Here is a 20,843-nt window from a genome sequence, read left to right on the forward strand (position 1 = left end):
CTGTAATGAAGAACCATGGTGTTCTATAGATAGGTAATGTAACACATGTTTATTTTGCCAAAGTTGAATCAAGCTCTGTTTAATTTGGTTGTCTGATCTTTTCATATTAGAGAAATATCACAGGTGGCACCTTGTGTGGTGCATGTTTTTGTCAATTTTCTTTACTCTTTTCGTGTTTAAATTTTCATGAATTATTTTTGGGACTAGAAATACACTGGCAACATATTGTTGATACATTAACATTTCATGTTTTTTATTTCATATCTGTTTAATGCCAAGGGGAATCCTTTGAAGAGATCTTTGACAAACTTTAGCAGAGGAAAATGTATATCTTGATGTACGCAGTGCCATAGTTAATAAATTCCCCCACATAAATTGAGGCAACCCTCCTGTATAATACATAACCAGTATAATACACTTAATGGTAACCTTAAAAGTGAGAATCTATTAAAAGGTACAGTTGCTGCCACCAATATATATATATATATACAGTGGGGGAAAAAAGTATTTAGTCAGCCACCAATTGTGCAAGTTCTCCCACTTAAAAAGATGAGAGAGGCCTGTAATTTTCATCCAAAAAAAATCCAGAAAATCACATTTTATGGTGGAAAATAAGTATTTGGTCACCTACAAACAAGCAAGATTTCTGGCTCTCACAGACCTGTAACTTCTTCTTTAAGAGGCTCCTCTGTCCTCCACTCGTTACCTGTATTAATGGCACCTGTTTGAACTTGTTATCAGTATAAAAGACACCTGTCCACAACCTCAAACAGTCACACTCCAAACTCCACTATGGCCAAGACCAAAGAGCTGTCAAAGGACACCAGAAACAAAATTGTAGACCTGCACCAGGCTGGGAAGACTGAATCTGCAATAGGTAAGCAGCTTGGTTTGAAGAAATCAACTGTGGGAGCAATTATTAGGAAATGGAAGACATACAAGACCACTGATAATCTCCCTCGATCTGGGGCTCCACGCAAGATCTCACCCCGTGGGGTTAAAATGATCACAAGAACGGTGAGCAAAAATCCCAGAACCACACGGGGGGACCTAGTGAATGACCTGCAGAGAGCTGGGACCAAAGTAACAAAGCCTACCATCAGTAACACACTACGCCGCCAGGGACTCAAATCCTGCAGTGCCAGACGTGTCCCCCTGCTTAAGCCAGTACATGTCCAGGCCCGTCTGAAGTTTGCTAGAGTGCATTTGGGTGATCCAGAAGAGGATTGGGAGAATGTCATATGGTCAAATGAAACCAAAATAGAACTTTTTGGTAAAAACTCAACTCGTCGTGTTTGGAGGACAAAGAATGCTGAGTTGCATCCAAAGAACACCATACCTACTGTGAAGCATGGGGGTGGAAACATCATGCTTTGGGGCTGTTTTTCTGCAAAGGGACCAGGACGACTGATCCGTGTAAAGGAAATAATGAATGGGGCCATGTATCGTGAGATTTTGAGTGAAAACCTCCTTCCATCAGCAAGGGCATTGAAGATGAAACGTGGCTGGGTCTTTCAGCATGACAATGATCCCAAACACACCGCCCGGGCAACGAAGGAGTGGCTTCGTAAGAAGCATTTCAAGGTCCTGGAGTGGCCTAGCCAGTCTCCAGATCTCAACCCCATAGAAAATCTTTGGAGGGAGTTGAAAGTCTGTGTTGCCCAGCGACAGCCCCAAAACATCACTGCTCTAGAGGAGATATGCATGGAGGAATGGGCCAAAATACCAGCAACAGTGTGTGAAAACCTTCTGAAGACTTACAGAAAACGTTTGACCTGTGTCATTGCCAACAAAGGGTATATAACAAAGTATTGAGAAACTTTTGTTATTGACCAAATACTTATTTTCCACCATAATTAGCAAATAAATTCATTAAAAATCCTACAATGTGATTTTCTGGAGAAAAAAAATCTCATTTTGTCTGTCATAGTTGACGTGTACCTATGATGAAAATTACAGGCCTCTCTCATCTTTTTAAGTGGGAGAACTTGCACAATTGGTGGCTGACTAAATACTTTTTTCCCCCACTGTATATATTATTATTTTTTAAATATATTTTGTTTCATTTGAACTTGAATAGTGTAACTAATGAATTGGTTATAACTGGAACAGGAATTAAATACAGAAACACTGGAGAAGTAACAAGTATCCCAATGTATGGGCATGTATTCTTTGACTATAGGTAGTGGCATGGGATTGTCTATGGACATGTGAACAAAGACCAGGAAATACTGCATGTTTGACTATTTTGTCTCTCTGAGCCATGGCTTCTGAATTTTTATGATGTACTACTGTTGCAGAAGTGCTCCAGTAGAGTGCATCAGTGCTATACATTATGGAAAGATAAGTAATACGCATTGGACTACTAATTGTCGCAAGACAGAAAGAAGGTGATCATGGAACTTTAAAATAAAGAGATTATCCTTTTTGCCCCCCTGGTATTTATAATGTTCATGGAAAATGTATTTTCAGATACATAATTTTAAACAATGAAACATACATTTGATTCTGTTAAAAAGACAGGAGCTTATTCTTACAAGAATAGCACAAATGTTTTATTCAAACATACAAAACCTGCCACACATGTTCCACAATTTATCAAAACATCCTCAACTTCACTGAGGACTTTAGAATATTTAAAACATTCATACTATACTGTATAAGAACAACAAGCAAACACACATAAAACGATACAACATGGGTTAACAGTGAACAGTAACTTATTATAATCTAGATTACAGTCAAGGTCGTGACAAGATAACAACAAGCTAACATTTTTGCTCAAATCAAAAAGTACAATAAATATTCCCTAAAGTAGTAGAACACATAGGCTACAGGGGCCTCATTTATCAAAGGTGCGTGCGCACAAAAAATACTCTAAACCTTGCGTGCGCCAGTTTTCCTGCAGCGGTTGTTATTTATCAATTGTGAACATGACAGAAAAGTGTGCATATCCCCACGCAAATCTCCAACAATGCGTGTGCACAACTTTTAGAAGGTTGATCAACTGTATTGCAACAAATAGGCTTATTGTTTGTTTGGGGAAAATGGGAGGTGTTTGATGCACAGGAATTATAATGATGGTATGCTAATAAAAACATTCAAACGTATGCCTAATGATAAAACAGATGCATTTGCCATTGGTAAGGAGATAGTATAGCAGTGTGTCGTCTAATACAGTGGGGAAAAAAAGTATTTAGTCAGCCACCAATTGTGCAAGTTCTCCCACTTAAAAAGATGAGAGAGGCCTGTAATTTCCACCATAGGTACACGTCAACTATGACAGACAAAATGAGAAAAAACTATCCAGAAAATCACATTGTAGGATTTTTAATGAATTTATTTGCAAATTATGGTGGAAAATAAGTATTTGGTCAATAACAAAAGTTTCTCAATACTTTGTTATATACCCTTTGTTGGCAATGACACAGGTCAAACGTTTTCTGTAAGTCTTCACAAGGTTTTCACACACTGTTGCTGGTATTTTGGCCCATTCCTCCATGCAGATCTCCTCTAGAGCAGTGATGTATTGGGGCTGTCGCTGGGCAATACGGACTTTCAACTCCCTCCAAAGATTTTCTATGGGGTTGAGATCTGGAGACTGGCTAGGCCACTCCAGGACCTTGAAATGCTTCTTACGAAGCCACTCCTTCGTTGCCCGGGCGGTGTGTTTGGGATCATTGTCATGCTGAAAGACCCAGCCACGTTTCATCTTCAATGCCCTTGCTGATGGAAGGAGGTTTTCACTCAAAATCTCACGATACATGGCCCCATCCATTCTTTCCTTTACACGGATCAGTCGTCCTGGTCCCTTTGCAGAAAAACAGCCCCAAAGCATGATGTTTCCACCCCCATGCTTCACAGTAGGTATGGTGTTCTTTGGATGCAACTCAGCATTCTTTGTCCTCCAAACACGACGAGTTGAGTTTTTACCAAAAAGTTCTATTTTGGTTTCATATGACCATATGACATTCTCCCAATCCTCTTCTGGATCATCCAAATGCACTCTAGCAAACTTCAGACGGGCCTGGACATGTACTGGCTTAAGCAGGGGGACACGTCTGTCACTGCAGGATTTGAGTCCCTGGCGGCGTAGTGTGTTACTGATGGTAGGCTTTGTTACTTTGGTCCCAGCTCTCTGCAGGTCATTCACTAGGTCCCCCCGTGTGGTTCTGGGATTTTTGCTCACTGTTCTTGTGATCATTTTGACCCCACGGGGTGAGATCTTGCGTGGAGCCCCAGATCGAGGGAGATTATCAGTGGTCTTGTATGTCTTCCATTTCCTAATAATTGCTCCCACAGTTGATTTCTTCCAACCAAGCTGCTTACCTATTGCAGATTCAGTCTTCCCAGCCTGGTGCAGGTCTACAATTTTGTTTCTGGTGTCTTTTGACAGCTCTTTGGTCTTGGCCATAGTGGAGTTTGGAGTGTGACTGTTTGAAGTTGTGGACAGGTGTCTTTTATACTGATAACAAGTTCAAACAGGTGCCATTAATACAGGTAACGAGTGGAGGACAGAGGAGCCTCTTAAAGAAGAAGTTACAGGTCTGTGAGAGCCAGAAATCTTGCTTGTTTGTAGGTGACCAAATACTTATTTTCCACCATAATTTGCAAATAAATTCATAAAAAATCCTACAATGTGATTTTCTGGATTTTTTTTCCTCAATTTGTCTGTCATAGTTGACGTGTACCTATGATGAAAATTACAGGCCTCTCATCTTTTTAAGTGGGAGAACTTGCACAATTGGTGGCTGACTAAATACTTTTTTTCCCCACTGTATGTTTATTTTACTTTTATTATATAGGTCTAAATCATAATCCTATTGCAGGACGTCTCCTTTACTGACATGACTGATTTCAATTATTCCCGCTACACAACAAACAGTAGGCTACCATTTATCAATCGCTAATTAAATAGCCAAGCATGCTCGAAAGTAAATAGACCGGTAGCCATGACATGTGACAGTAGGCTATGGGTAGGCTACAGTATTGCTGTGCAATAGGATTAGGAGTGCGACATCATAGCCTATTTCAGAGCCTATACCATGGCAGGCGATAGAAACACAATGATGTATTGATAAACAAAATAAAGCAAATTTGAGAGAGTGGTGAAAATGCATCCTAGCTGTTCCAGTACACTTCCAGTCATTGCACTAGTTAGCAATGACTCCAGAAAGTACCTTCAACTTCCTTCAAACTGCACGCAGAGACATACAAATGGTATCCATGAGTTCATCTGACTGGAAAGATTAAGAAGAAAAAGTTGCCAAAATGTCACACTATCCCTTTAATTTCCCATTATTACAAAGTTATTACCTACAATATACTGATTAGTTTGACTGACTAATCTAAACTCCAATATAAAAAACATTTCACACAATAAATGCATAAATGAAAAAACCAACAGAAACACAGTGGCAGCTGGTGAACTGTGAGATGAAATTAAGTACTTGGGAAAACACAGTAAAATCTTGAGCAAAAGGATCATATTTACATTTTACATTTTAGTTATTTAGCAGACGCTCTTATCCAGAGCGATTTACAGATGTATCAGATTGCTCAACATTGCATAATGGATTTGTAATACAAACACAAAGGCATTCAACTGTACATCTATTTTCTATTCTATTTCTTAGACAATAACTAGGTTGTATTTGTACTAACTATATTATACACTGATATACAAACATTAAGAACACCTGCTCTTTTCATGACATAAACTGACCAGGTGAATCCAGATGAAAGCTATGACCCCTTATTGATGTCAAATCCACTTCAATCAGTGTAGATGAAGGGGAGGAGACAGGTTAAAGAAGGATAATTAAGCCTTGAGACAATTGAGCTATGGATTGTGTATGTGTGCCATTCAGAGGGTGAACGGGCAAGACAAAGGATTTAAGTGCCTTTGAACGGGGTATGGTAGTAGGTGCCAGGCACACCGGTTTGTGTCAAGAACTGCAACCCTGCTAAGTTTTTCACACAACAGTTTCCCGTGTGTATCAAAACTATTAGGAAGGTATTCCTCAGTGTATCTACAGACTAGATCATATCATGCTTTTCTAGCCACATGCACAACATATGAATCCACTAAGGGCCGGTTTTCCGGCCTCAGATTAAGCCTACACTAAAAATCACTTTCAATGGGAGATTCTCCATGGTGGACTAGGCTTCATCTGGGTCCAGGAAACTTGGCACACATAATGTCCTATATTATTGCATCACAAAAAACATATTGCATAGGATGTAATCTGTTAACCAGCTCCTCATTGCCCAGCCATAATACCATAATTATATAAAATAAACAATCATCTCAATCAGTGTAAACATAAGATGGTATCAACAACTATACGGTATAAAGTTGTCATGTCACTGTTTTAGTTACATAGTAAAATAGTCTCAAATGTAACTTCCATCAATAAAATGAACCATGGAATAATTACTTAGGAGGATATGTCTGCAGTTCAACTGGCAGTGTTGTTCAGATATGAAAAGTGCCTTTTTGAGGATTCCTATGAAAGTGTTTCAGAGTACCCAATATGAAGGCATTTTCATTCACCAGGGAATAATCAGATGCCAAAGACACTCACTAGCACTCTTGGCTTTCGCTGCACGTGGAGGTGACCGCGGCCTTGGACAGGAACAGCTTTCCGCTGGGACAAACACACACTTCGTAGAGTCCCTGAGTGTTTCCAGACACCCCTCCTTGTCCCAGGGGGAGATTAGGCAGACGCACCGTCTCGGCATCCAGAATCACCTACACAGACAACACACAACAAAGGGCGGGGTCAGACGCACCACTGCTGAAACACACATACAGTTGAAGTCGGAAGTTTACATACACCTTAGCCAAATACATTTAAACTCAGTTTTTCACAATTCCCTAATAAAACTTCCCTGTCTTAGGTCAGTTAGGATCACCACTTTATTTTAAGAATGTGAAATGTCAGAATAATTGTAGAGAGAATGATTTATTTCAGCTTTTATTTCTTTCATCACATTGCCAGTGGGTCAGAAGTTTACATACACTCAATTAGTATTTGGTAGCATTGCCTTTAAATTGCAAGTACTCCCTTTTTCCTCCAAACATAATGAGGGTCATTATGGCCAAACAGTTATATTTTTGTTTCATCAGACCAGAGGACATTTCTCCAAAAAGTACGATCTTTGTCCCCATGTGCAGTTGCAAACCGTAGTCTGGCTTTTTTATGGTAGTTTTGTAGCAGTGGCTTCTTCCTTGCTGAGCGGCCTTTCAGGTTATGTCGATATAGGACTTGTTTTACTGTGGATATAGATACTTTTGTACCTGTTTCTTCCAGCATCTTCACAAGCTCCTTTGATGTTGTTCTGTGATTGATCTGCACTTTTTGCACCAAAGTACGTTCATCTCTAGGAGACAGAACACGTCTCCTTCCTGAGTTGTATGACGGCTGCGTGGTCCCATGGTGTTTATACTTGCGTACTATTGTTTGTACAGATGAACATGGTACCTTCAGGTGTTTGGAAATTGCTCCCAAGGATGAACCAGACTTGTGGAGGTCTGCAATTTTTTTTCTGAGGTCTTGGCTGATTTCTTTTGATTTTCCCATGATGTCAAGCAAAGAGGCACTGAGTTTGAAGGTAGGCCTTGAAATACATCCACAGGTACACCTCCAATTGACTCAAATGATGTCAATTAGCCTATCAGAAGCATCTAAAGCCATGACATAATTTTCTGGAATTTTCCAAGCTGTTTAAAGGCACAGTCAACTTAGTGTATGTAAACTTCTAACCCACTGGAATTGTGACACAGTGAATTATAAGTGAAATAATCTGTTTGTAAACAATTGTTGGAAATATTACTTGTGTCATGCACAAAGTAGATGTCCTAACCGACATGCCAAAACTATAGTTTGTTAACAAGAAATGTGTGGAGTGGTTGAAAAACTATTTTTAATGACTCCAACCTAAGTGTATGTAAACTTCTGACTTCAACTGTATACACTACTGGTCAAACGTTTTAGAACACCTACTCATTCAAGGGTTTTTCTTTATTTTTACTATTTTCTACATTGTAGAATAATAGTGAAGACATCAAAACTATGAAATAACACATTTGGAATCATGTAGTAACCCCAAAAGTGTTAAACAAATCAAAATATATTTGAGATTTGAGATTCTTCAAATAGCCACCCTTTGCCTTGATGACAGCTTTGCAAACTCTTGGCATTCTCTCAACCAGCTTCACCTAGAATGCTTTTCTAACAGTCTTGATGGAGTTCCCACATATGCTGAGCATTTGTTGGCTGCTTTTCCTTCACTCTGCGGTCCGACTCATCCCAAAACATCTCAATTGGGTTGAGGTCGGGGGATTGTGGAGGCCAGGTCATCTGATGCAGCACTCCATCACTCTCCTTCTTGGTAAAATAGCCCTTACACAGCCTGGAGGTGTGTTGGGTCATTGTCCTGTTGAAAAACAAATGATAGTCCCACTAAGCCCAAACCAGTTGGGATGGCGTATCACTGCAGAATGCTGTGGTAGCCATGCTGGTTAAGCGTGCCTTGAATTCTAAATAAATCGTAGACAGTGTCACCAGCAAAGCACCCCCATACCATAACACCTCCTCCTCCATGCTTTACGGTGGGAACTACACATGCAGAGATCACCCGTTCACCCACACCGCGTCTCACAAAGACACGGCGGTTGGAACCAAAAATCTCAAATTTGGACTCCAGACCAAAGGACAAATTTCAACGGTCTAATGTCCATTGCTCGTGTTTCTTGGCCCAAGCAGGTCTCTTCTTATTATTGGAGTCCTTTAGTAGTGGTTTCTTTGCAGCAATTCAACCATGAAGGCCTGATTCAAACATGTCCCCTCTGAGCAGTTGATTTTGAGATGTGTCTGTGACTTGAACTCTGTGAAGCATTTATTTGGGCTGCAATTTCTGAGGCTGGTAACTCTAATTAACTTATCCTTTGCAGCAGAGGTAATTCTGGGTCTTCCATTCCTGTGGCGGTCCTTGAAGTGTTCCGTATTGACTGACCTTCATGTCTTAAGGTAATGATGGACTGTCGTTTCTCTTTGCTTATTTGAGCTGTTCTTGCTATAATATGGACTTGGTCTTTTACCAAATAGGGCTATCTTCTGTATACCCCCCCTACCTTGTCACAACACAACTGATTGGCTCAAACGCATTAAGAAGGAAATAAATTCCACAAATTAACAAGGCACACCTGTTAATTGAATTGCATTCCAGGTGGCTATAAAATACATTTTGATTTGTTTAACACTTTTTGGGTTACTACATGATTCCATAAGTGTTATTTCGTAGTTTTGATGCCTTCACTATTATTCTACAATGTAAAAAATAGTTAAAATAAAGAAAAACCCTTGAATGAGTAGGTGTGTCCAAATTTTTGACTGGTAGTGTACATGCTACTGATGAAACACATTCATATACATGCCACTGCTGAAACACATACAGTGGATTCGGAACGTATTCAGACCCCTTGACTTCTTCCACATTTTGTTACGATACAGCCATATTCTAAAATGGACTAAATAAATAAAAAACCTCATCGATCTACACACAATACCCCATAATGACAAAGCGAACACAGGTTTTTAGAAATGTTTGCAAATCTATAAAAATAAAAATAAAACATATTTACATATGTATTCAGACCCTTTGCTATGAGACCCGAAATTGAGCTCAGGTGCATCCTGTTTCCATTGATCATCCTTGAGATGTTTCTACAACTTGATTGGAGTCCACCTGTGGTCAATTAAATTGATTGGACATGATTTGGAAAGGCGCACACCTGTCCATATAAGGTCCCACAGTTGACAGTGCATGTCAGAGCAAAAACCAAGCCATGAGGTCGAAGGAATTGTCCGCAGAGCCCCGAGACAGAATTGTGTCGAGGCACAGATCTGGGGAAGGGTACCAAAACATTTCTGCAGCATTGAAGGTCCCCAAGAACACAGTGGCCTCCATCATTATTAAATGGAAGAAGTTTGGAACCACCAAGACTCTTCCTAGAGCTGGCCGCCCGGCCAAACTGAGCAATCGAGGGAGAAGGGCCTTGGTCAGGGAGCTGACCAAGAACCCAATGGTCACTCTGACAGAGCTCCAGAGTTCCTCTGTGGAGATGGGAGAACCTTCCAGAAGGACAACCATCTCTGCAGCACTCCACCAATCAGGCCTTTATGGTAGAGTGGCCAGACGGAAGCCACTCCTCAGTAAAAGGCAGATGACAGCCTGTGAACTCCTTGGCCTGAATTCTAAGCATCACTTCTGAAGGAAACCTGGCACCATCGCTACGGTGAAGCATGGTGATGGCAGTATCATGCTGTGGGGATGTTTTTCAGCGGCAGGGACTGGGAGACTAGTCAGGTTCGAGGGAAAGATGAACGGAACAAAGGACAGAGAGATCCTTGATGGAAACCTGCTCCAGAGTGCTCAGGACCTCAGACTGGGGCGAAGGTTCACCTTCAACAGGACAACGACCCTAAGCACACAGCCAAGACAACACAGGCTTCTGGACAAGTCTCTGAATGTCCTTGAGTGGCCCAGCCAGAGCCCGGATTTGAACCCGATCGAACATCTCTGGAGAGATCTGAAAATAGCTGTGCAGTGACGCTCCCAATCCAACCTGACAGAACTTGAGAGGATCTGCAGAGAAGAATGGGAGAAACTCCCCAAATACAGGTGTGCCAAGCTTGTAGCGTCATACCCAAGAAGACTCGAGGCTGTAATCGCTGCTAAAGGTGCTTCAATAAGGTACTGAGTAAAGAGTCTGAATACTTATGTAAATGTGATATATTTTTTTATTTTTTTTGCAAAAATGTATAAAAACCTGTTTTGGATTTGTCATTATGTGGTATTGTGTGTAGATTGATGAGGAAAAAAACGATTTTATTCATTTTAGAATAAGGCTGTAACGTAACAAAATTTGGAAAAAGTCAAGGGGTCTTAATACTTTCCGAATGCACTGTACATTTACATGCCACTAGGGGACAGCATCGCTGCTATTTATAGATATCAAGGCCAGTGAGTAAATGTACATGTCTCTGTCACGTAGTGTAAAATATAAGTACAGTACTGTCAGTCAACAGCAAGTAAATCACACATTGCCTCACCAGTCCTTCACTGGAGTGCAATAGAACATCCATGTTAGATGCAGCCTCGATGTTCCCGGCCAGTGCTTTGACAAAGACTCCCTTTGGTGCATCCATGCTGAGAGAGCGTGTTGGAGACTCCAGCCTGAAACACACAGGAGAACATCAGTTTGATCAATTCCACATATGACTGTGATAAAACAATCAATAAACTGCTTGGAATTAAGAGTTAATATTTCATATTGGCCTCTTCCAAGATGTCAATGGTTATGGGATCCAACATCTACCTCAAGTCTTTGAAGGGCTCAGCTTTGAGCAGGGGCGTCTCTACAGAGTGTTCAAACAAGGCACCTTCTGGACCTAAATAAAAACAAACACAAGGTGCTCCTCATTAAGTTGATAGTCAATTACAATGAAACATCATCAGTGTTACTATAGAGATACATGTTACATATAGTGTTCTATTTAATTCTGCTATGTACTGTGAGTGGGTCTACAGGTCCTGGCAGTCAATTGTTTCCCTAGGTGCTTGTCAACTGGTGTTAGTGAGAGGATGACATGTGCACTGGCTCAGAGTCACCTCCAACCACCAGACTTGAAGGAGAGAGAGAATGTTTGCAGTGCTTTAATCACGGTGGATGACAGCTCCCTCGGCTAGCTAATTACATCTTTATTACCACCAGCCTTTGCCAATCGTATGTTACAATAGCATGCAAAGCTGCTCACCTGACATCACACTATAGAGTCTCACTAGGTTTGAGAGTTATATTGCGACAGTATACACATCTTTAGCTTCGTTCTGTTTGTGCATGGTTTTCTGGCCAAGGTTGTGTTCACTTTTGCTCAGTGTCTTGCTAAAGTGAAATGACCGTCACCGTCCAGCGGTACGTCAGGCTCCAGATGTCCGAGACATAATGAAGCTATCAACGGACACTCTCTTCAGCTAATTACCCCACACAGCACGAGGGCACTGACCTCCCATCAATACTAAAATTGGACACAACAAAGATATTTAGGGAAGATAGAGAACTTGAGCATACAGTCTATAATTAATTGGATGGACTCTGATATGTTCGACTTCAGTTCTTAGTTACTGTAGCTTCAATTTACGTTATATTATAAATATACTTTAATTATAAATGAACTTAAATTCAAAAGCAGTGTTTCTGTCATCTTTCCTGTCATTTTTAGATGAATGAGCTTTTGACTTTTAATACCTTTTCAAGGACAACTTTGCTGAAAAAGTCATAAACTGCTCCAGTCCAGTAACTACCATGTCAAATGAAAATTAATTACTTTGATATGTAAGAAAACACTGAGTGATTCAGTACATTGCTCTCATTCCTTTAAATTACAAGAAAATGAATGAAAACCCTGTTTGTATGTCCTATCTGTAATGCTGTATACACATGTATGGGCTAAGTGGTGTGACACTGACACTGCAGACATGATTGTACCTGTGACACGGAGCTTGTCTGTCCCAACAACCACCTCTTTGTCATCTGCAGAAAACAGCGTCTTGGTGTTGGAGCTGATGACAAAGTTCTGTGCATTTCCCTGGGCCACATCTGGACCTGAAATGACACCAGGGAGAATTATTAGAGACCAGAAGCAGTCAAAGCTGTGGGACTGGGAGACATAGGCTTAGCATAATTGAGATATCATATGCTGTATCACTAAAACATGTAAATGATGCACGCAGCTTTAACATTTGGATGAATTCTTCCACTTTGTCACCTCTCTCTCATAGGAAATAAAGCCAGGGTGCCAGTAGGCCTACTGTCTCCGGGAAGAAATAGGCCAGTGAGATATTTAATACACTTCAATACCATCTTCTATAAAAGAACAGAACAAGATGTTCTTTCCAAACGACTTACAGTACGTCTGAGGGGGAATAGACCAAATAACTGGTCTTTAAAAGCCTTAAACTTCCTTCACAGAGGGTCACATAGATGGGTCAATGCCTTTTATGGCATAATGACCAAGAATACATAACAGCCTCGTGAAACACTGTAATTAGTTAAGTCGTTTGTTACCCCTCTAATTACGGCACACTCCTCTACGAACCCCGCTGGCAAGCCATAAAAGGTGCACAAATAATAGTCTCTGTAGGCCTGAGGCCCTTGGTGTAACAGATAGGCCATTCTGGTACTGGTGATAGAAAGCTGGGCATGGGGTTTTAATGGCAATCTGATGGAATATGAAAGGGGAGATGCGTTTTTGTCATTGCTAATGTTGTATTACATACAGTACAGCTGCAGGACAAGTCCATGAATGACATTGCTGAAGTCTCCATATATCAGTTGAATAGTGGAATTTATGAACATTGCCAGCATGCTGTATATGTGTAGGTGTGTGTTTTCTGTCCTCTTACCTACGGAGAGACTTCCTGTGACATCATTATTTTCATTGCGGGCATTGAGGGTGACGTTTTCTGACGAGTTCACTAGGAGAGAGGAGTCCTGGAAAAAAATAACTCTTGGGTCATCAATGAGCATCCTGTGCACGTCATTATCAGATATCACTGGACAGGACTGTAATTGAACATGGGGCACAACACAAAATGATGCATTGCCAATGAATGCTACAAAATGTATCGTTATGCTCACAGGTTCAAGTACCTGGTCCTCACTCGTACCTTCCAGAAAACACTATTATTTACAATAGGCTAAAGAGATTTAGCTTATTTGGGCGAGTCGTGAAAAGCAGGTTGAGTATAATGAACGCTGAATCTAATTAGAAACTGTCGACTTCAGTGATGAAAGTGTCGGTCCATAAATGGTGAATACATTGCCTTTTTAATGAAGCTCAAAGACAGAGTGGGGGAAAACACAGCACAATGAGGAAAAACCATAAACATGTAGACAACTGCTGCAAAGTGTTACCGTCTGCTGCTCGATTGCACACCATCGACTGTTTTCCACCACAAATATCCAGGAGGTTAATGAGGAACTCGCTGCACTGTGCATCCACAGGGACTGCCAAAGCTTACTGAGTAAGAAACATTTCCCAACTACGCAAGAGAGTGATGTCAAAATACAGAGCATCTAATGACTATACCTCAGGAAAGCTTTTTTGATGTAATTGCCCAGCATTTTTAACAGAAAGCGCTCCTAGATTCAACAAACAATCAACTTTGGTCTCTATGGTTTCCTGACAGTGAGTCAGTGCTTGGGAAACCAGACCACTTTATTCAACACAACCCTATTGGACTGGGTGTGAGTGTTTGAGGAGGAGGAGCAGGAGGAGGAGGAGGAGGAGGAAGAGGAGAAGGAAGAGGAGGAGTGTAGTAGCCTGTTTGCTTACCTCTCTGGAGTGGATCTCTTGGGCGTAGAGAGGAAAGAGGAACTCTGACTCGCCATCCTCAAGCCTCACTCCGTCCGATGTTACTTTTAGGTGTCCCATCCCTTCCTGCAATGACAAGCAGAAAGAATTAACTCAGCAATGCATCAGAGAAAAGGCACTGCACAGGGTATCCTACAAGAAATTCACTCACTAATCATGACCATACTGTGTCCCCAAGGATTCTTGTGACACCATGTGGTTTCTAATTCTGGATGGTGAGTGAATCTATTTTAGGTGATGGTCTCTGCTGGGTATAGTGTTGGGAGTTAACCACACTGCAGTGAATATATGATTCATAGCACCCCAGGCAATAGTGACTTTGATAATGATCCAGTGTGAAACAAAAGCAGATTCTCTGATTTCAATTCCATCTAATAACTACTTCTCTCAGGCTATATTCCAAAAGGATGGAGGAATCATGAAATGTGTATAAAACTAAGCTTACTGTGCTAGAGGGCAAATGTTGGATTTGATTCATCCCACCAGGCAGCCATTGGATGCCAAGGATAAGAGACGTGGCTATGCTGTCTGCATTGTGACCAGATTTCCTGGTCTCTTCCTTTATGTAAATTATTTCACAGCTATTCTTTTAAAATAGTATTTATTTATTGTAAGACACATATTGATGTAATCAGTTAATGGTGCCACCTGTCAAGGATTTTAGAGGGCGGAATAATGATGATTTAAATGGTTTCTCTGTCCAGTCTACACTTGTAAGATATCCAGACACAATGTGTTTTCTAACTACCTCCGGGAGGGTGGCAGGATGATCTGATCACAATCAGATCACAATGTGCCTTTTGATTGTCTACACCTGTCTAAAAATGTGGGCACAATCAGAATGTGGACAAGATCAGGACAAAGGACGCAAGTTAGAAGCAGGTATAAACTGGGCTTCTAGAACAGTCACCAACCTTTTCTGAGTCAAGATCACTTTCACAGTCAAAAAGCAAGCCGAGATCTACCACTTTTAAACATGACTTTAAAAATGTAAACCAATGCAAAATTAATCAAATCAGTTTAAGTTCTTCTCAGACCAAAAACTCGAGCTTTGATAACAAAATAGATCAGTTGTTGAATCACTGAGCATAAATTGAAATAATTTGATTTTATATTTTACTGGACTGATGGTACCTGCATTGGCTGGTCAGTCTCAGCAGAGGGTTGGAGAGAGCAGCAGAGGGTCCGCCTCTCACGGTCCCTGCTCTCTTCTTTCCTCCTATGAGGCTGACCAGAGAGAGGGGACACCTCCCACTGATGGCGAAACTCGAGTCGCACCGCATTATTTCTGCCTCATGCACAAATTAATGTGTTCCTATGACCAGAGAATGTGAAATATTCCTCGATAATAAAATAGACAGGAGGAGCTGCTAATAATAAAAACGCAGGCCTATCGATACACTTGGCTACTAAGAGCCAATTTATGTTTGATCCGAAATTAGGTCGGAGGCGCCAAATGGATGGTGTAACGCAATTGCTGAGCCTCCGAAGTCATGCAGGGGCCAAATTGACCTCTGTACCGCATCGCTGTGCGCCTCCGACATGTGGATGGCATGTGGAGGGCTCAGTAAAATATATTTATAACTAAACCAAGACAGACCACAGCCTGTCGTTTCAAACGGGAACAAATGAGTCATAGTGGGCAGAACAAGCAAGGACGTGGGCAGAGCCAAGCACGAGCTAGCGAGATCCTATTGGCGCGTTCTAGCATACATGCGCATATTTCCGTTAGGGAACGCCTACTCTGTGAAGTGCGCGTGTGCAATAACTCAATTTGCCTTTGCACTCCTTCTAAAGAACGCAATTTTTAAAAAACGTTGGCAAAGGGTAAAGTCTACGAAACGTAGTCCACATTGTTCGTAACATATTCTAGTTTAGGGAACAGAAAACTGTATTGAGATCAAATGTTTCATCGATGAGAAAATGTGTAACGGTAAATGCTGCAGACGTCGATTGAGCATCCAGCGCCTTTTAGTCATTGCAGCTGCAGCGCAATAGGAAGTAGGAGAAACGCGTTTGATGTTTAGTAAAAGTGTTGAATAAAAACAGTTGACAGTGATGAATAACTTAAACATGAACTCACTTATAAAAACAGCAGCTCTTTGCTGTATTATTTGACAGTTTCTATAATAATAATAATCTCTCGGGTAATGGTTTTAAAAATTATGAAATCTCAAGTGACTAATATCAAACTTTACTGTGGGGTCGTGGAACCTATAGGCACGATGATTCAAGCTATTTGATTGGCTATCCTGGTCAGTGGTCAGGCCGTTAGGCCGGGGTTTGTCACTACAGATAAATTAAAATGTTAAAAATGGAAACACTTTGCCTACCCAGCGTGCAGGGCTTCTAAATCAAATGCACCTTCCATCAAAAGCGCAAAGTCGAAAGAAAAATAATAATAAAGGAGCGCAAGCCTTTATCGTTGGCTTTTCTACAGAAATGTTTAGTGATTGGCTAGGAATGCCTAGTGGACCGGTTGGTGACCACTGTACTAGAGCATCTTCATAAATCAACATTTGCATCTATAGGGATATTTCTCTGTCTCATTAACAAACATATATAATTTTTCATTGATGCAGGACAGATTATATGGCGTTTTGTCCATACAACCACCCAAACATCTACTGTAAAGGTCAGGTAACGTGTTATTAATGAACTAGAGCTAAGTGGTGATTGGAGAGCCATGTCAGTGACCCAACATACTGTGTTAAACCACATGACCCGGAGGATCCATATGGTGAGGGCAAAGTTCACGGTGAGGATGATGATGAGCAGCAGGACAAACAGGTAGAGGCAGCGCTTCCTCCAACCGTAGATCCCGATCTTATAGATGGAGTCAGGGACAGGGGCAGGGACAATGCTGTCCTGGGTGGTTGTGACATACTGCTCCCTCACCATCTGCTGGGAAAAACACAGGGACATGGAAAGAGGCAGTTTAGATCAATGGACACGTCTGACATTGACTATACATCACCCTGAAGTGGCAGTTCTTTATAATCATCATCATCATGCTTCATCGTATGGAAATTGGCTCATAGCAATAGCAACCATGTACAGTACACTGCCTGTTCTCATGACTCTAAAGACCTCCGTCACTAATGATCAGCTGGATATCTGTCCAGAACACTGATGGAAAACTTGATTATATTTCCAACATCTACTCAAAGATGGCTAACAGCAAGAGAGAGAAAACTCCTCCTCATTCCACTGGCTTTAGTTTTAAGTCCAGACCATATACTGTAGAACTGAACAGAGCGTGATTCTTGGGTTCTATCGGAATGCATGCTCATATAAATCAACAGTACCAGAGATCTAAATGGCAAAGGCTTTGCTGCTTCTTCATATTTATGTCATATAAGAGCAAAATGATCTCAATTATTGACCAGTTAGAGCGAACAGGGGGTCTTTTTGAAAGCATTCTACTCTTCTGTAAAGGGTGGATCGATCATATGACACAGAGACAACATGAAAACCCCAGTAATATTGAGTGAATAAAGAATATACAGACACCATGATTAAATGTGACTGATAAAGGTGATACAAATGAATTAATCTGTTCAATTAATTTAATCTCTGTCAGCACCAGTGGAGAACGGTGAGGGGAGGACAGCTCATAGTAATGGCTGGAATGGAGTAGATGGAATGGAATGAACATTCCATTCCATCTACTCCATTCCAGCCATTACTATGAGCCGTCCTCCCCTCACCAGCCTCCACTGGTTGACACCAATACTGCAAAATGCACACGTTTAATAAAAGACCCATTCCACACAACATAGTTTCTGTATCATCCAAGTTTCCCCAATATCTGCTGTTTACTGCATACTGACATCTCAACTTGTTGACAAAACGAAACAAATGGTAAACTGACTGTCTGGTTGATTTGTTTCATGCCCGTCTGGAATGGAGACATAGCAGCTTGGGTGATTTACATATGGACATACGCTCCGCCTCATTGCAGGAGTAAACATGGTCTCCATCATGTTAAGGAGCAACTTTTCATTGTGGTCTATAATTCTATCCTGACATAAACAGATGCTAAGATAGTACAGCACCTCAGTGTAATTTGGCTGGCTCCCAACCAATAATGATAAGGTTAGGCCTACCTGGAGAGGCTGGGGAAGTTAACTGGCAATGTGTGGCACTGTTATAGCTTTGTTTTTATTATCACTCCTCATTTTTGTTAGTTGGTTCACAAAGTTTTAACATTTTCTGTGGAAAATAAACTTCCAAATTTGTGACCTCCAATTCCACAGAACTTGCCAAAAACCTTTCAGATAAATGCATGATTAATGAATATCACTATGTTGCTCCCTTAGCTGTATATCTTAGTGACTATATCAAAGGTAAATGGATGAATAGTATACATGCTCCCTGCTTGGGTCCGTCCCCTAGGAAGAGATGTTTCAGAGAAGACGATACAAACAGCTTGTTTCCTGCTGTTAACATAAAAATGCAAACTTGCAAAGGCAGCAAGCGTGTTAGCATAAAGGATCCAGAGTATCTCTTCCCACCAGGATCCACCTCTCCTCAGGACCTGTCACACTGTATCCACAGCCCAGCAGTGATAAATAGGCCTTATTTCACTACAACACAAACGATGTAGCTAAAAAACCTAACCCAAGGCAATGTGGAGGTAATCTTTGTTGTGTGGAATGCTTATTTTTCATATCAATGCTCATTTGTATTATTAATTGGACTGAGTCATCAGAATAAATCATAATGACAAATTGGATTGCAACAATTCCCAAAATTGGTTTCCTCTTGACCCATCTTATAGCGAATACAAACTACATCTGACTGAAAAGAACCATGCACACAGGGCTTATACCCTTAGAGTATAAATTAGAGAAGCCCATGCAGTGTGTTGGCAGTATGAATTTAAGAAAGAGCATACATGTTTTAAAACAATTACACTGTAATAATACTTTGTGGAGTGCCTAAATGAATAATAAAGGTTGAATAACTCTGAAATGTTAATTGAGTTGTTAATGAATCTTCTTTCCCTAATTAATTTAAAGAGAAGCATTAGGAGGAGATCTACTGCTAAAACAACCGAGTGGGAGCAGCCTGGTGGCAGAATTTCTTAAGGTTTTCAGGCTCCAGTTTCAGCGTGCCAGCCCAGCCACAGACCAATCCTACCATAGCAACCCAAATAAACATTCCTTAAACAACCTCGCCACTGGACTGCCATGGAAAGAATCCTCCTCATCTAATGTGCTTTAGGAAACAAAATGCTAGTCATGTGACTTTCACAGAACACAAGCCTAGTAGTTGAACACAATTCATTATGAGACCTGATCACATGAAAGGGTTTTAAAACTCATTTCAAAAGCCCAATAGTCCCATAAGATTTCACTGTCCTCCTGTTATGAAGAGTAATGAGTTCACCTCATAGACTTTTACCGTTGCTTTTTATCTTGGGGCCCTTGTCCATTAACCTCAAACCAGTGATGCTACTTTTACTGCCCTGTTCTGTCTTCACTCATGTGAAGCTAAAGGGCTGTAGCAGTACTATGTATACTGCTGCCTGCCTGTCTAAATCACTAGGGTCTGACTCTAATTGAGACAATCCAGGCTTCTCTTAGCACCTCACTTTGACCTGCTCAGGTGCCAGCAGAACTTCCAAAGCCTCATAGTGAGTTAGCTGGAGGATATTCACTTATAAAGACTGCTGGGGGGGGGGAAACAAAACTCAGAGGAGCTCAGATTTGAGCTGTGGGAAAGAAGGCGATCGAAAGTGTTTTGTCTCTGTCTAAGCTGCTATGTCCATATCTCCCATCTGCTGTAATGCTTCCACTTCTAAAAATAGGGCATAGCATTGGGTTCTAAATTTAAAATGAGCCACAGGACATAACATGAGCAAAACTAATCAACAGAATAATATGATACAGTAACAAGGGAAATTAACTTAAATTATAACTGAAGTACATTGACATAACTTTTTTCTGTCTTCCAATATTCTTGACCATGTATGGTAAAATTATTACCAGCACATAAAACAATAGTTCTGGCACAATAAATCCACATACATTTAAATTCAAGATTGTCTTTCTATAAAAAACACAAATCTAAAATAAAAACAAAGTGAACCCAAACAAGCAAAACAATAAGGACACCAATGTCACCACCAGACACTCACACAAGACAGGTCAAAGTCTAGACTGTGAAGACTTGAGAGTTGAAACACTAGAGTATTCAAAAGCTGCAGATATTCAGAGCACTGACTAGTACAGTAACAATGACAAGCAGAGCATGTTGCCTACCTTTGTGTGCTGAGACAGCTAGCTTCCTCTCCTCTCCTGTAGCAAACAGAGCTCTTCTGAAGCAGCAGCAGCAGCAAAAGGGGTAGCAGTGGTGGAGCCCTTGCCTCAGATGTCTGTCAGGCGTTCAACA

General features: G+C 40.9%; 1 protein-coding gene across 1 annotated transcript; it reads right to left on the reverse strand.

The window, feature by feature from the left end:
- Positions 1 to 5,275: 5,275 nt before the first annotated feature.
- LOC311101386 (gamma-sarcoglycan-like) lies at positions 5,276 to 17,345 on the reverse strand (the record flags this gene model as incomplete). The annotated part of the gene is made up of 7 exons (XM_084142518.1): positions 5,276 to 6,754; positions 11,121 to 11,244; positions 11,387 to 11,459; positions 12,557 to 12,673; positions 13,474 to 13,561; positions 14,406 to 14,510; positions 17,151 to 17,345. The coding sequence occupies 7 exons, from the start codon at positions 17,343 to 17,345 to the stop codon at positions 6,587 to 6,589; spliced, it is 870 nt and encodes a 289-aa protein (XP_083998644.1). The 3' UTR covers positions 5,276 to 6,586.
- Positions 17,346 to 20,843: the final 3,498 nt, after the last annotated feature.

This window comes from Coregonus lavaretus (assembly GCF_964263955.1).
Source record: "Coregonus lavaretus genome assembly, chromosome: 26".
Classification (NCBI taxonomy): domain Eukaryota; kingdom Metazoa; phylum Chordata; class Actinopteri; order Salmoniformes; family Salmonidae; genus Coregonus; species Coregonus lavaretus.